This window comes from Pristiophorus japonicus, chromosome 12 (genome assembly GCF_044704955.1).
Source record: "Pristiophorus japonicus isolate sPriJap1 chromosome 12, sPriJap1.hap1, whole genome shotgun sequence".
Taxonomy (NCBI): domain Eukaryota; kingdom Metazoa; phylum Chordata; class Chondrichthyes; family Pristiophoridae; genus Pristiophorus; species Pristiophorus japonicus.
In genome coordinates, this window is record NC_091988.1 from 199,548,319 (window position 1) to 199,562,911 (window position 14,593).

The following is a 14,593-nucleotide window of genomic DNA, read 5'->3' on the forward strand; positions in this document are numbered from 1 at the left end:
CAGTGGAATTCAGCGAGTGGGCCAGCCCGATTATTCCAGTACTCAAAAGTGATGGCACGGTCAGGATTTGCGGCGATTATAAAGTAACTATTCATCGTTTCTCGCTACAGGACCAATACCCGCTACCTAAGGCAGACGACCTATTTGCGACGCTGGCAGCAGGCAACACGTTCACCAAGCTCGATCTGACTTCGGCCTACATGACACAGGAGCTGGAGGAATCTTCGAAGGGCCTCACCTGCATCAACACGCACAAGGGACTGTACATCTACAACAGATGCCCGTTTGGAATTCGGTCGGCTGCAGCAATCTTCCAGAGAAACATGGAGAGCCTACTCAAGTCGGTACCACACATGGTGGTCTTTCAGGACGACATATTGATCACGGGTCGGGACACCGTCGAGCACCTACAAAACCTGGAGGAGGTCCTCCAGCGACTGGATCGCGTAGGACTGCGGCTGAAGAGGTCGAAATGCTTCTTCATGGCAACAGAAGTGGAATTTTTGGGGAGAAAGATCGCGGCGGATGGCATTCGGCCCACAGACACCAAGGCAGAGGCTATCAGGAATGCGCCCAGGCCACAGAATGTCACGGAGCTGCGGTCGTTCATGGGACTCCTCAACTATTTTGGTAACTTCCTACCGGGGTTAAGCACCCTCTTAGAGCCCCTACATGTGTTATTGCGCAAAGGTGAGAACTGGGTATGGGGGAAAAAAAACAAGTAATTGCTTTTGAGAAAGCCAGAAACAATTTATGCTCCAACAAGCTGCTTGTATTGTATAACCCGTGTAAAAGACTTGTGCTAGCATGTGATGCGTCGTCGTACGGAGTCGGGTGTGTATTACAACAAGCTAACATTGCGGGGAAGTTGCAACCTGTCGCCTATGTTTCCAGGAGCTTGTCTAAGGCCGAGAGGGCCTACAGCATGATTGAGAAAGAGGCATTAGCGTGTGTATTCGGGGTAAAGAAAATGCATCAGTATCTGTTTGGCCTCAAATTTGAGCTGGAAACCGATCACAAGCCCCTCATATCGCTGTTCGCTGAAAACAAGGAGATAAATACTAACGCCTCAGCCCGCATACAAAGGTGGGCACTCGCACTATCAGCGTATAACTATACCATCCGCCACAGGCCAGGCACCGAGAACTGTGCGGATGTTCTCAGTCGGCTACCATTGCCCACCACGGGGGTGGAAATGGCACAGCCTGCAAACTTCTTGATGGTGGCGCAGCCCGCAGACTTGTTGATGGTCATGGAAGCGTTTGGAAATGATAAATCACCTGTCACGGCCTGCCAGATTAGGACTTGGACCAGCCAAGATCCTCTGCTGTCCCTAGTAAAAAAAACTGTACTGCATGGGAGATGGGCCAGCATCCCCGTTGAAATGCAAGAGCCTATCAAGCCGCTCCAGCAGCGAAAGGACGAGCTGTCCATTCAGGCAGACTGCCTGTTGTGGGGTAACCGCGTAGTGCTACCAAAAAAGGGCAGGGAGACGTTCATCTCGGATCTCCACAGCACACACCCGGGTATAGTAATGATGAAAGCGATAGCCAGATCCCACGTGTGGTGGCCCGGTATTGACTCTGACTTAGAGTCCTGTGTACGGCAATGCAGCGTATGTGCTCAGTTGAGCAAAGCGCCCAGAGAGGCACCACTAAGTTTGGGGTCCTGGCCCTCCAGACCATGGTCGAGGATCCATGTCGACTATGAGGGCCCGTTTCTCGGTAAAATGTTCCTTTTGGTGGTGGATGCTTTTTCAAAATGGATTGAATGTGAAATAATGTCGGGAAGCACCGCCACCATTGAAAGCCTGAGGGCCATGTTTGCCACCCATGGCCTGCCTGACATACTGGTCAGTGACAACAGGCCATGTTTCACCAGTGCCGAATTTAAAGAATTCATGACCCGCAATGGGATCAAACATGTCACCTCGGCCCCGTTTAAACCAGCCTCCAATGGGCAGGCAGAGCGGGCAGTACACCAATCAAACAGAGCCTTAAATGAGTCACAGAAGGCTCACTCCAAACCAGCCTGTCCCGAGTACTGCTCAGCTACCGCTCGAGACCCCACTCACTCACAGGGGTGCTCCCGGCTGAGCTACTCATGAAAAGGACACTTAAAACCAGACCCTCGCTGGTTCACCCCAACCTGCATGATCAGGTAGAGAGCAGGCGGCAGCAACAAAATGTAAACGATGGTCGCGCCACTGTGTCACGGGAAATTGATCTGAATGACCCTGTGTATGTGCTAAACTATGGACATGGGCCCAAGTGGATCGCGGGCACGGTGATAGCTAAAGAAGGGAGTAGGGTGTTTGTAGTCAAACTAGACAATGGACAAATTTGCAGAAAGCACCTGGACCAAACGAGGCTGTGGTTCACAGACTGCCCTGAACAACCCACAGCAGATACCACCTTTTTCGAGCCCACAACACACACCCAAAAGGATCAACGACACCACTCCGGACCAGGAAATCGAACCCATCACGCCCAACAGCCCAGCAAGGCCAGGCTCACCCAGCAGCCCTGCAGGGCCAACAACACGCCAGCCCAGCGAGGGCACAGCCAACACACCAGAACAGACATTTGTACCGAGGCGGTCCACCAGGGAGAGAAAGGCTCCCGACCACCTCACCTTGTAAATAGTTTTCACTTTGACTTTGGAGGGGAGTGATGTTGTGTATCTGTAAAGCATGCACTCCCATGTTCCGCCACCAGGGAGCTCATCCCCTGAAGTCCCAAGGGATCCCAGCATCCCTTGGGAGCACTGTATATAAGCCGACCGCTAAGGCCTGTTACTCACTCTGGAGTGTTTTAATAAAGACTGAGGTCACTGTTACTTTAACCTCCCTGTGTGCAGCAACATCTGTGTTAGGAACACAAAAGGATAGTATGCAGGTACAGCAAGTGATCAGGAAGGCCAATGGTATCTTGGCCTTTATTGCAAAGGGGATGGAGTATAAAAGCACGGAAGTCTTGTTATTGGTGTTACAGGGTATTGGTGAGGCCACACCTGGAATACTGCGTGCAGTTTTGGTTTCCATATTTACGAAAGGATATACTTGTTTTGGAGGCAGTTCAGAGAAGGTTCACTCGGTTGATTCCGGGGATGAGGGGGTTGACATGAGGAAGGGTTGAGTGGGTTGGGTCTCTATTCACTGGAATTCAGAAGAATGAGAGGTGATCTTATCGAATTAGGGGGCTTGACAAGGTGGATGCAGAGAGGATGTTTCCACTGATGGGGGAGACTAGAACTAGAGGGCATGATCTTAGAATTTCTCCTCATCCCATTTAGAACTGGGATGAGGAGAAAATTCTTCTCTGAGGGTTGTGGATCTGTGGAATTCACTGCCTCAGAGAGTTGTGGAAGCTGGGACATTGAATAAATTTAAGACAGAAATAGACAGTTTCTTAAACAATAAGGGGTTATGGGGAGCGGGCAGGGAAGTGGAGCTGATCAGATCAGATCAGCCATGATCTTATTGAATGGCGGAACAGGCTCGAGGGGCCGTATGGCCTACTCCTGCTCCTATTTCTTATGTACTTATGTTCATCTCGTGGTTCTTCAGAGGTGAAGGTTTAAGTTGATGACTTCCACTTATTTTGAATGTTTTCCCCCCACAGGAATGGACAACCAGACTGTGTTGGCAGTGCAGTCCCTGCTGGACAGCCAGGGATCTGTGACAGACCCATCGGCACACGGAGTAACTAACAACAACATACAGCCAAGCATGGGTGAGTTGTGTTGTTTTGAGTCATGCTCTCGGGGGAAAAAACCTGCCGTCCTTGCCCGGTCTGGGCCTATGTGTGACTCCTGTCCCACACCTACGTGGCTGACTCTGAACTGCCCTGTGAAATGGCCTTTAAGCCGTTGAGTCCCCAGTAAAATGGATGGTCATCTACAGGCCAAGAATCAATTTAAAAAAAAAACACTTACGGACCGAGCCCCTCAGACTCTGGGGGTTGGTGTTGGATTGATGGTAAAATATATCGAGCGTTGACTCGCTAGTCTGAACTTCTGGCTGATTAGAGGGCGGGGGCGGGTTTGAGGGTTGGAGGGTTTGGGGGAGGGTTTGGGGGCGGGGGAGGGTTGGAGGGCGGGGGTGGAGAGAGGCCAATCTGGGAGCACATTGGGAAGAACATCCGAGTACCGGGACACATTGTATAAAATTATAGTATTATTAGTATTTGGCAGTCCCTCGTATCGAGGATGACCCAATTCCACACCAAAAAGGGATGAGTTCACAGGTGTTTCAATGAGGGACCTGATATTCTAGATCCAGAACTACATCCTGAAGGGTGGAAGACGCCTGTGCGTGGATTGTTTTAACGTGGGGTGGCCGTTGCACACCAGCCACCACACGGGCTTGACAGAGCTAGGTCTTGGTCCAGTGGCAAGGGTTACCCAGGACGACGGGAGACCAAGCTCTGCTGCACGGACCTAGTGTGCACGCATGCTCCTACTATCCGTAGATTGCAGTGTGGGCTGGCCCGTGCTGCCCCTGGGCCCTCGCCTCTCCTGGGCCCCGATCTCTCACTGCTCCTCGACCCCGATCAAAAATGGAGTAGTCAGAAACAGGCATAAAAGTACAGCAGGTCTGGAGGACGTTCTCTGGGGACTTGGCTCCTGAGTGATCTCCGGGCAATGTTCCTCCCTATTGGAGCTTGGGTTTGAGGCCTGAAACTTTCCCCAGACCCATTAGTAAAGATCCAACTCCAAGCCCAGGTCCGGGATGTGCAGTGAATGTTCGCGGTCCGGGGTTGCTCATCAGTCTGCTGCACTGGGTGATATCGGGAGCCCTGCTCCAGTCCAGGGACACTAGTCGTTAGTTAAAGGCAAGACCTCAGGTATTGGTGGGCAGTGACCCCACCCCCCGGCTGGAGGGTCCCGGTGAGGCAGCCTCGGAGGAGGCTGCTGTGCTCATGCCTGCCGTGGACAGCCGATGTTCTCTGGATGAGTGTGTGTGCGGGGGAGGGAGAAACCTCCAGGGATCGATGCCCAGTGAGAGTCAGCGGGGGAGCAGTGGTCTATGGGTGACCGGGAGTCGAGCGCCAGTCCACAGAAACGTGAACCGGGGGAGATTGGGCGTGAAAACGCAGCGAGTTGTTGTGATCGGGAACGCGCTGCCTGAAAGGGCGGTGGGAGCAGATTCAATAACTTTCAAACAGGGAATTAGATAAATACTTGAAACGGGGAAACATTTTCAGGGCTGTGGGGAAAGAGCGGGGTGGTGGGAGTAAAGAGCCGGTACAGGCATGATGGGCCGAATGGCCTCCTGTGCTGTATCGTTCTACGATTCATTGAAACACCTGTGAACTCATCCCTTTTTGGCGTGGATACGAGGGACTGTCTGTGATGATGATTCTACGATTCTATGAAAACGAGCGATGATTCTCTACTGCCAGAGATTGATTTCACCCAACCCCCATCTCCTCCCCTCCCTAACCCTCCCCCTCCCCTCACTAACCCTCCCCCTCCCCTCCCTAACCCTCCCCCTCCCCTCCCTAACCCTCCCCCTCCCCTCACTAACCCTCCCCCTCCCCTCCCTAACCCTCCCCCTCCCCTCCCTAACCTAACCCCCCTCCTCCCCTCCCTAACCCTCCCCCTCCCCTCCCTAACCCTCCCCCTCCCCTCCCTAACCTAACCCCCCTCCTCACTAACCCTCCCCCTCCCCTCCCTAACCCTCCCCCTCCCCTCCCTAACCCTCCCCCTCCCCTCCCTAACCTAACCCCCCTCCTCACTAACCCTCCCCCTCCCCTCCCTAACCCTCCCCCTCCCCTCCCTAACCCTCCCCCTCCCCTCCCTAACCTAACCCCCCTCCTCCCCTCCCTAACCCCCTCCTCCCCTCCCTAACCCTCCCCCTCCCCTCCCTAACCCTCCCCCTCCCCTCCCTAACCCTCCCCCTCCCCTCACTAACCCTCCCCCTCCCCTCCCTAACCCTCCCCCTCCCCTCCTTAACTTAACCCCCCTCCTCCCCTCCCTAACCTAACCCCCCTCCTCCCCTCTCTAACCTCCGCCTCCCCTCCCTAACCCCCTCCTCCCCTCTCTAACCCCCCCTCCCCTCCCGAACCCCCCCTCCCCACCCTAACCCCCCCTCCCCTCCCTAACCCCCTCCTCCCCTCCCTAACCCCCTCCTCCCCTCCCTAACCCCCTCCTCCCCTCTCTAACCCCCCTCCCCTCTCTAACCCCCCCCTCCCCTCTCTAACCCCCCCTCCCCTCTCTAACCCCCCCCTCCCCTCTCTAACCCCCCCTCCCCTCCCGAACCCCCCCTCCCCACCCTAACCCCCCCTCCCCTCCCTAACCCCCGCTTCCCCTCCCTAACCCCCTCCTCCCCTCCCTAACCCCCTCCTCCCCTCTCTAACCCCCCCCTCCCCTCCCTAACCCCCCTCCTCCCCTCCCTAACCCCCCTCCTCCCCTCCCTAACCCCCTCCTCCCCTCCCTAACCCTCCCCCTCACCCCCCCCCCCACCTCTCTCTCTCTCACTCTCTCTCTCTTTCCCCCCCCCCCCCCCCCCCCCTCAGATGAGGACGACGTGTTTCTGTGTGGAAAGTGCAAGAAACAGTTCAACTCGCTACAAGGGTTCATCTCACACAAGCGGGACCAGTGTCAGGGCAACATCCCATCGCTGGCCTCCGTCTCCCTGGCACCCAGCAACACCTACACCCCCATCCCCTCCATGACCACGGTGCCGCAGCCACAGCCCATCAGCCGACAGGTAAAGTGGGAAGGGCCTAACATCGGGGAGGGGAGCGTGGGGGCAACAGTCTGAGCTGGTAACTGGGCGGGAGGTTTGTTTCTTTGCCCGGTGTTGGTGTGTCGGTTCTGGTGGTTTTGTTCCTAAATAGTGCTTCCTGTGGCTCAGTGGGCAGCACTCTCGCCTCGGAGTCAGAATGTTGTGGGTTCAAGTCTCACTCCAGGGACCTGAGCACAAAAATCTAGGCTGACACTCCCTGTGCAGTACTGAGGGAGCGCCGCACTGTCGGACGGGCAGTACTGAGGGAGCGCCGCACTGTCAGAGGGGCAGTACTGAGGGAGCGCCGCACTGTCAGAGGGACAGTACTGAGGGAGTGCAGCACTGTCGGAGGGGCAGTACTGAGGGAGCGCTGCACTGTCAGAGGGGCAGTACTGAGGGAGCGCCGCACTGTCGGAGGGGCAGTACTGAGGGAGCGCCGCACTGTCGGAGGGCAGTACTGAGGGAGCGCCGCACTGTCGGAGGGCAGTACTGAGGGAGCGCCGCACTGTCAGAGGGGCAGTACTGAGGGAGCGCCGCACTGTCAGAGGGACAGTACTGAGGGAGTGCAGCACTGTCGGAGGGGCAGTACTGAGGGAGCGCTGCACTGTCAGAGGGGCAGTACTGAGGGAGCGCCGCACTGTCGGAGGGCAGTACTGAGGGAGCGCCGCACTGTCGGAGGGGCAGTACTGAGGGAGCGCCGCACTGTCGGAGGGCAGTACTGAGGGAGCGCCGCACTGTCGGAGGGCAGTACTGAGGGAGCGCCGCACTGTCAGAGGGGCAGTACTGAGGGAGCGCCGCACTGTCAGAGGGACAGTACTGAGGGAGTGCAGCACTGTCGGAGGGGCAGTACTGAGGGAGCGCTGCACTGTCAGAGGGGCAGTACTGAGGGAGCGCCGCACTGTCGGAGGGCAGTACTGAGGGAGCGCCGCACTGTCGGAGGGGCAGTACTGAGGGAGTGCCGCACTGTCGGAGGGGCAGTACTGAGGGAGCCCCGCACTGTCGGAGGGGCAGTACTGAGGGAGCGCCGCACTGTCGGAGGGGCAGTACTGAGGGAGTGCCGCACCTTCGGTCAGACATTAAAGCGAGGCCCAGTCTGCCCCCTCAGGTGGATGTAAAAGATCAGGGACGTTATCCCCGATGTCCTGGGGCCAATATTTATCCCTCAACCAACATAACAAAAGCAGATTATCTGGTCATTTATCTTTTTGTTGTCGGAGTTGTTGTGATCTGGGCGAAGCAGATTCAGCAGAAACTTTCAAAAGGGAACTGGATAAATACTTGAAAAGGAAACATTTTCAGGGCTATGGGGAAAGAGCAGGGGAGTGGGACTAATGGGATCGCTCTTTCACAGAGCCGGCACAGGTACGATGGGCCGAATGGCGGCCTCCTGTGCTGTATCGGTCTCTGGTCATTATCACATTGCTGTTTGTGGGAGCTTGCTGTGCGCATGTTGGCTGCTGCCTTTCCCACATTACAACAGTGACTACAAAAAGTACTCTATCGGCTGTAAAGCGCTTTTGAGGCGTCCTGATGGGACGTGGCGAAAGGCGCTATATAAATGTAAGTCCGTCCTTGCGTCGTATTTCAGTTTGTGGGGGGTGTTGAGTGCGAGGGGAGCAGTGTTTGTGATGTAAGGGTGCTGCACACATGGGGGAGATGGCTGTGTGTGGGAGAGTGCTGAGTGACTGCCACGATGGTGCTGGGGGTGCTGGGGGTCTGTGTGGCCGCGGACATTAACTGGATTTCTCTTTCGCCCCCCCCCCCCCCTTCTCATTTTCTTTCTCCCCTGTTGTCCAGCAAGTGTCCACGTATATCACCGTGCCTCATTCCCCGGTCACACAGGCTCTGGTACAAGGGAACATCATTGTCAGCGATGAAGTGCTGATGTCGGCCATGTCAACCTTCACCTCCCTCGATCAGTCCATGTCGGCCATGCAGCCGCCCGTGCAGGTACGTGCCACCAGGGGGCGCCACACACACATACAGAAACACATATACCCCACACTCACACTCTCACTCACATATACCCCACACCCAACCTCACATATACCCCACACTCACACTCATATACCTCACACTCACATATACCCCACACCCACACTCACATATACCCCACACCCACACTCACATATACCCCACACCCACACTCACATATACCCCACACCCACACTCACATATCACCCACACTCACATATACCCCACACCCACACTCACATATACCCCACACCCACACTCACATATACCCCACACCCACACTCACATACCTCACACTCACATATACCCCACACCCACACTCACATATACCCCACACTCACACTCCCATATACCCCACACTCACACTCATATACCCCACACTCACATATACCCCACACTCACATATACCCCACACTCACACTCCCATATACCCCACACTCACACTCATATATACCCCACACTCACACTCCCATATACCCCACATTCACACTCATATACCCCACACTCACATATACCCCACACCCACACTCACATATACCCCACACCCACACTCACATATACCCCACACCCACACTCACATATACCCCACACCCACACTCACATATACCCCACACTCACATATACCCCACACTCACATATACCCCACACTCACATATACCCCACACTCACATATACCCCACACCCACACTCACATATACCCCACACTCACATATACCCCACACTCACATATACCCCACACTCACTGCCGGGGGGTGGGATCGGCGGCGAGCCAAGGAATTAACCGGTCTCCGATGGAGGGTGACTGTTGGCCTCAGTTCCTCTGTGGTGGGGGGGGGGGGGCACAAGGGAGGACGGGGCATGGGTGGGGGGGAATCTCTGGAAAGCGTAAAGACAGCGGTCGAGACTGAACCAAGATCTCGATTTTACATCCCTGGACTGGGAGGCCGGGGCTGTGGGATTATCAGTTTGCTGCCTTTTGGTTTGGGAGCATGGATGGTGACACCACAGGAAAGCGAGGGAGGGAGTGGGGGGGGGGGGGGGTGAAGAGAGGGAGGGGGAGAGAGAGAGAGGGAGGGAGAGACGGGAGAGAGACGGAGGGAGAGAGAGAGAGAGAGAGACGGGGGGAGAGAGAGAGAGAGAGAGAGACGGGGGGGGAGAGAGAGAGAGAGAGAGAGAGCGGGGGGGGAGAGAGAGAGAGAGAGAGACGGGGTGGGGGGGAAGAGAGAGAGAGAGAGAGAGAGAGAGAGACGGGGGAGAGAGAGAGAGACGGGGGGAGAGAGAGAGAGAGACGGGGGGAGAGAGAGAGAGAGAGAGACGGGGAGGGAAGGAGAGAGAGAGAGAGAGAGAGAGATGGGGGGGAGAGGGGAGAGAGGGGGAGAGAGAGAGAGAGAGAGAGAGAGAAGGAGAGAGAGAGAGAGAAGGGAGAGAGAGAGAGAGAAGGGGGAGAGAGAGAGAGAGAGACGGGGGGAGAGAGAGAGAGAGAGAGAGAGAACGGGGGGGGAGAGAGAGACGGAGGGAGAGAGAGAGAGACGGAGGGAGGGAGAGAGAGAGAGAGACGGAGGGAGGGAGAGAGAGAGAGACGGAGGGAGGGAGAGAGAGAGAGACGGGGGGGAGAGAGAGAGAGAGACGGGAGGAGAGAGAGAGATGGGGGAGAGAGAGAGAGAGAGAGACGGGGGGGAGAGAGAGAGACGGGGGGGGAGAGAGAGAGAGAGAGACGGGGGGGAGAGAGAGAGAGAGAGACGGGGGAGAGAGAGAGAGAGAGACGGGGGGGAGAGAGAGAGAGAGAGACGGGGGGGAGAGAGAGAGAGAGAGACGGGGGGGGAGAGAGAGAGACGGGGGGGGGAGAGAGAGAGAGCGGGGGGGGAGAGAGAGAGACGGGGGGGGGGAGAGAGAGAGAGAGAGAGACGGGGAGAGAGAGAGACGGGGAGAGAGAGAGAGAGAGAGAGACGGGGAGAGAGAGAGAGAGAGAGAGAGACGGGGGGGGAGAGAGAGAGAGAGAGACGGAGGGAGAGAGAGAGAGACGGAGGGAGAGAGAGAGAGACGGACGGAGGGAGGGAGGGAGAGGGAGAGCGAGAGAGAGAGAGAGACGGGGAGAGGGAGAGAGAGGGAGAGAGACGGGGGGAGAGAGAGAGAGAGAGAAACGGGGAGAGAGGGGGAGAGAGAGAGAGAAAGAGGGGGAGAGAGAGAGAGAAAGACGGGGAGAGGGGGGGGGAGAGAGAGAGAGAGAGAGAGACGGAGAGAGGGGGGGGAGAGAGAGAGAGGTGGAAGAGAGAGAGACGGGGGGGGGGGAGAGAGAGAGACGGGGAAGAGAGAGGAGAGAGAGACGGGGGGAGAGAGAGACGGGGGAGAGAGAGAAGAGAGACGGGGCGAGAGAGAGAGAGAGAGAGAGAGAGGGACGGACGGGGAGAGAGAGAGAGAGAGAGAGAGTAAAAGGGGGCACAGAGACAGAGAGACAGATGGGGTGAGACGGGGAGAGAGAGAGAGACGGGGAGACAGAGATGAGGGAGTGGGGGAAGAGAGCCAGACTGTCTCGGAGAGAAATCGGGAAGCATTTTCTCTCAAAGGGTGGTGGTGATCTGGAACTCGCTCACCTTGAAGGGTTGTGAATAGTGAGGGACAATCGGAGCTGAGCGGACTGAGGTCGCTGTTTGTTGGGTATCGCAGGGAACAGGAGCAAAGCGGGTGAATGGAGTTGAGGTCCAGATCAGCCGTGATCTGATTGAATGGAACATGCTCAAGGGGCTGAATGGCCTCCTGCTGTTCCTCGTCCCCCGACAGTCAGGTCACGGTGATGCTGATTGCCAGCCGGGGAGTGGAACTGCAATGGCAAACGGGCCCATTCTCATTTCCAGGTGATTGCGGCGATTTCTCCAATGGGCGGTGCGTCACTTTCAACGAGTTGAGAATGACCCTGAGCGTTGTCGCCCTCTTGGTTCGGGGGGAGGGGGTTACACCCCGTCTCCAAGCTGCCCGCACTGAGATTTGGGAGCTGGGTGGGCCTCCTGGGGCGATACAGCGTGACCAGAGTATTTCAGTGGGCACATGGTCAATCTCTGGAACAGGCTCCCGAGGGAGAGTGGAAGAAGTCACTATCGATTCATTCAAACACAAATTCGATTGTTTTAAGAAAATAACATTTTGAGCATCGGTATGTGAGTAATTTGCAACGTGACGTGTGGTGAGTGTAGCGAGCTCGGGGGGGGGAGGGGGGGAAAACGGGTGACTGTGGACCCGGGGTTCCCAAAGCTCTCCCCCACTGGGGGGGGGAGGGGGAGGGGGTTTTCCTCACCTCATGTCTGGGTCTGTGGTAGACTCACTCATGGATGGTAGGAACAGGAGGCCATTCAGCCCCTCGAGCCTGTTTCACCATTCAGTGTGATCTTGGCTGATCTGCGACCTAACTCCGTATACCCGCCTTTGCCCCATATCCCACAACACCTTTGGTTAACAGAAAGCTATCAATCTCCCATTTAAAATTGACAATTGACCCAGCGTTAATTGCCGTTTGCGGAAGAGAGTTCCAAACCTCTCCCACCCTTTGTGTGTAGAGGTGTTTCCTAATTTCACTCCTGAAAGGTCTGGCTCTAATATTTAAACTGTGCTCCCTCATCCTAGACTCCCCAACCAGCGGGAATAGTCTCTCTCTGTCTACCCTATCTGTTCCCCTTAATATCCTGAAAACTTCAAAATCCCTTCTCGTAATGTAACCCCTGAAGTCCGGGTGTTATTCTGGTAAACCTATGCTGCGCTCCCTCCAAGGCCAATATTTGATTGCCATGTTTAGTCAACACATCGTTGTATCAGGCGACTCCCAGGATGGTAGAAGGGTTGCTGATGGACCTGGGTCCTAGTCCGTCCAGTGATTTTTCCTGAGAAATCCCTGTGGTCCCGTTAGTTTGGGACAAAGTCGGGAGAGGTTGTAAGCAGTGTTCTGTGTAGCGGGCTGCGCGGCCCATTTGGTTTCTGCGTGTGCGTGGTGCGCGGGACCTCAAGGTGCCCGGCCGGGGATGTTGGTTGTAAGTTGTGCCTTTTTAAAATAATCGATTGGTTTTCCTCTGTGTGTTTTTAACTCTGTTCTGCAGAGCAGTCATAACATGCACCCGGGGGCCTCGTACATCTCCCCTCCCCCGCCCCCGCCGCCCGCCATGACTCCGCAGGTCCAGCCCAGCTCCAACGGGAACGCGGTGGTCCAGGTCTACAGCACGCTGGCCTCGATGAACGGGAACTCTTCCGAGGGACAGTCGCTGGCAATGCAGCACTTTCACCAAATCCAGGTACCCATCCCCTCGCCGAGCACGCACCGAGCACCTCGCCGGGCACACACCGAGCCCTCGCCGGGCACGCACCGGGCACACACCGAGCCCTCGCCGGGCACGCACCGGGCACACACCGAGCCCTCGCCGGGCACACACCGAGCCCTCGCCGGGCACACACCGAGCCCTCGCCGGGCACGCACCGGGCACACACCGAGCCCTCGCCGGGCACGCACCGAGCCCTCGCCGGGCACACACCGAGTCCTCGCCGGGCACGCACCGGGCACACACCGAGCCCTCGCCGGGCACGCACCGAGCACCTCGCCGGGCACACACCGAGCCCTCGCCGAGCCCTCATCAGGCACACACCGAGCTCTCGCCGGGCACGCACCGAGCCCTCGCCGGGCACGCGCCGAGCCCTCGCCGAGCCTTCATCATGCACGCACCGAGCCCTCGCCGGGCACGCACCGAGCCTTCATCATGCACGCACCGAGCCCTCGCCGGGCACGCACCGAGCCCTCGCCGGGCACGCACCGAGCCTTCATCATGCACGCACCGAGCCCTCGCCGGGCACGCACCGAGCCCTCGCCGGGCACGCGCCGAGCCCTCGCCGAGCCTTCATCATGCACGCACCGAGCCCTCGCCGGGCACGCACCGAGCCTTCATCATGCACGCACCGAGCCCTCGCCGGGCACGCACCGAGCCTTCATCATGCACGCACCGAGCCCTCACCGGGCACACACCGAGCCCTCGCCGGGCACGCACCGGGCACACACCGAGCCCTCACCAGGCACACACCGAGCCCTCGCCGGGCACACGCCGAGCACATACCCCAGGTCCCGCTGCTGCCATCTCGGACTGTTACAGAAGGCGGGGTTAATGGCGGGACGGAGAACGGGATTGGATGGTGTGACACTCAGTGATACTACACAGAAGGAGGCCATCGTGCCTGTGCCAGCTCTTTGGTAGAGCGATCCCATTAGTCCCACTCCCCACGCCCCCCCCCCCCCCCCACCCTGTACCTCCCTCTGACTAACCCCGCCGTCCCGCTCTCTCTCCGTAGCCCGTACCTCCCTGTGCTTTAAATATACAGATAGCTGGAAGATCAGGGTTTGGCCGTTGTGGGCTGTCCAGTTGGGCATGCCCCCAATCGCAAGCTCCGGCTGTATCTGCACCATGCTGGGGCTCCTGGTGGCTTTAACTGAACCTGACGTTTCTGTGCCTCTGAAGGGGAGTTTGTTCGGAGGGCCTAGATTTGACCGATTGACCTGTCCTGTCATGGTTTAGTTTGATGTTATTTATGCACTGTTTCTCTTGTATTCTCATTCCATCAAATGACACCGTATTTACAGACAGAAACAGGCCACTCAGCCCCACGGGTCCGTGCCGGGGTTTATGCTCCACACCAGTCCCCTCCCTCCCCTCTCCATCTCACCCCATCACCAAATCCCTCTATTCCTTTCTCCCTCATGTGTTTATCCAGCTTCCCCTTAAAGGCTATTCACCTCAACCCCTCCCTGTGGCAGTGAGTTCCACATTCTCATCGCTCTCCAGGTTGACATTTCCCTGAGCTGAATTCCCCGTTGGATTTATTCGTGATTTTTGATATTTATATCCCTGGTTCTGGTCTCTC

At 57.0% G+C, this 14,593-nt stretch overlaps 1 protein-coding gene across 1 annotated transcript in view; it reads left to right on the forward strand.

Moving 5' to 3' along the window:
* Nucleotides 1-14,593, forward strand: part of znf341 (zinc finger protein 341) — a 49,772-nt gene that overhangs the window by 6,291 nt on the left and 28,888 nt on the right. The window contains exons 2-5 of the mRNA XM_070896409.1: nt 3,624-3,734; nt 6,522-6,715; nt 8,531-8,683; nt 12,790-12,981. Coding sequence (XP_070752510.1) covers nt 3,624-3,734; nt 6,522-6,715; nt 8,531-8,683; nt 12,790-12,981 — 650 coding nt within the window. The remainder of the gene's footprint in view (nt 1-3,623; nt 3,735-6,521; nt 6,716-8,530; nt 8,684-12,789; nt 12,982-14,593) is intronic.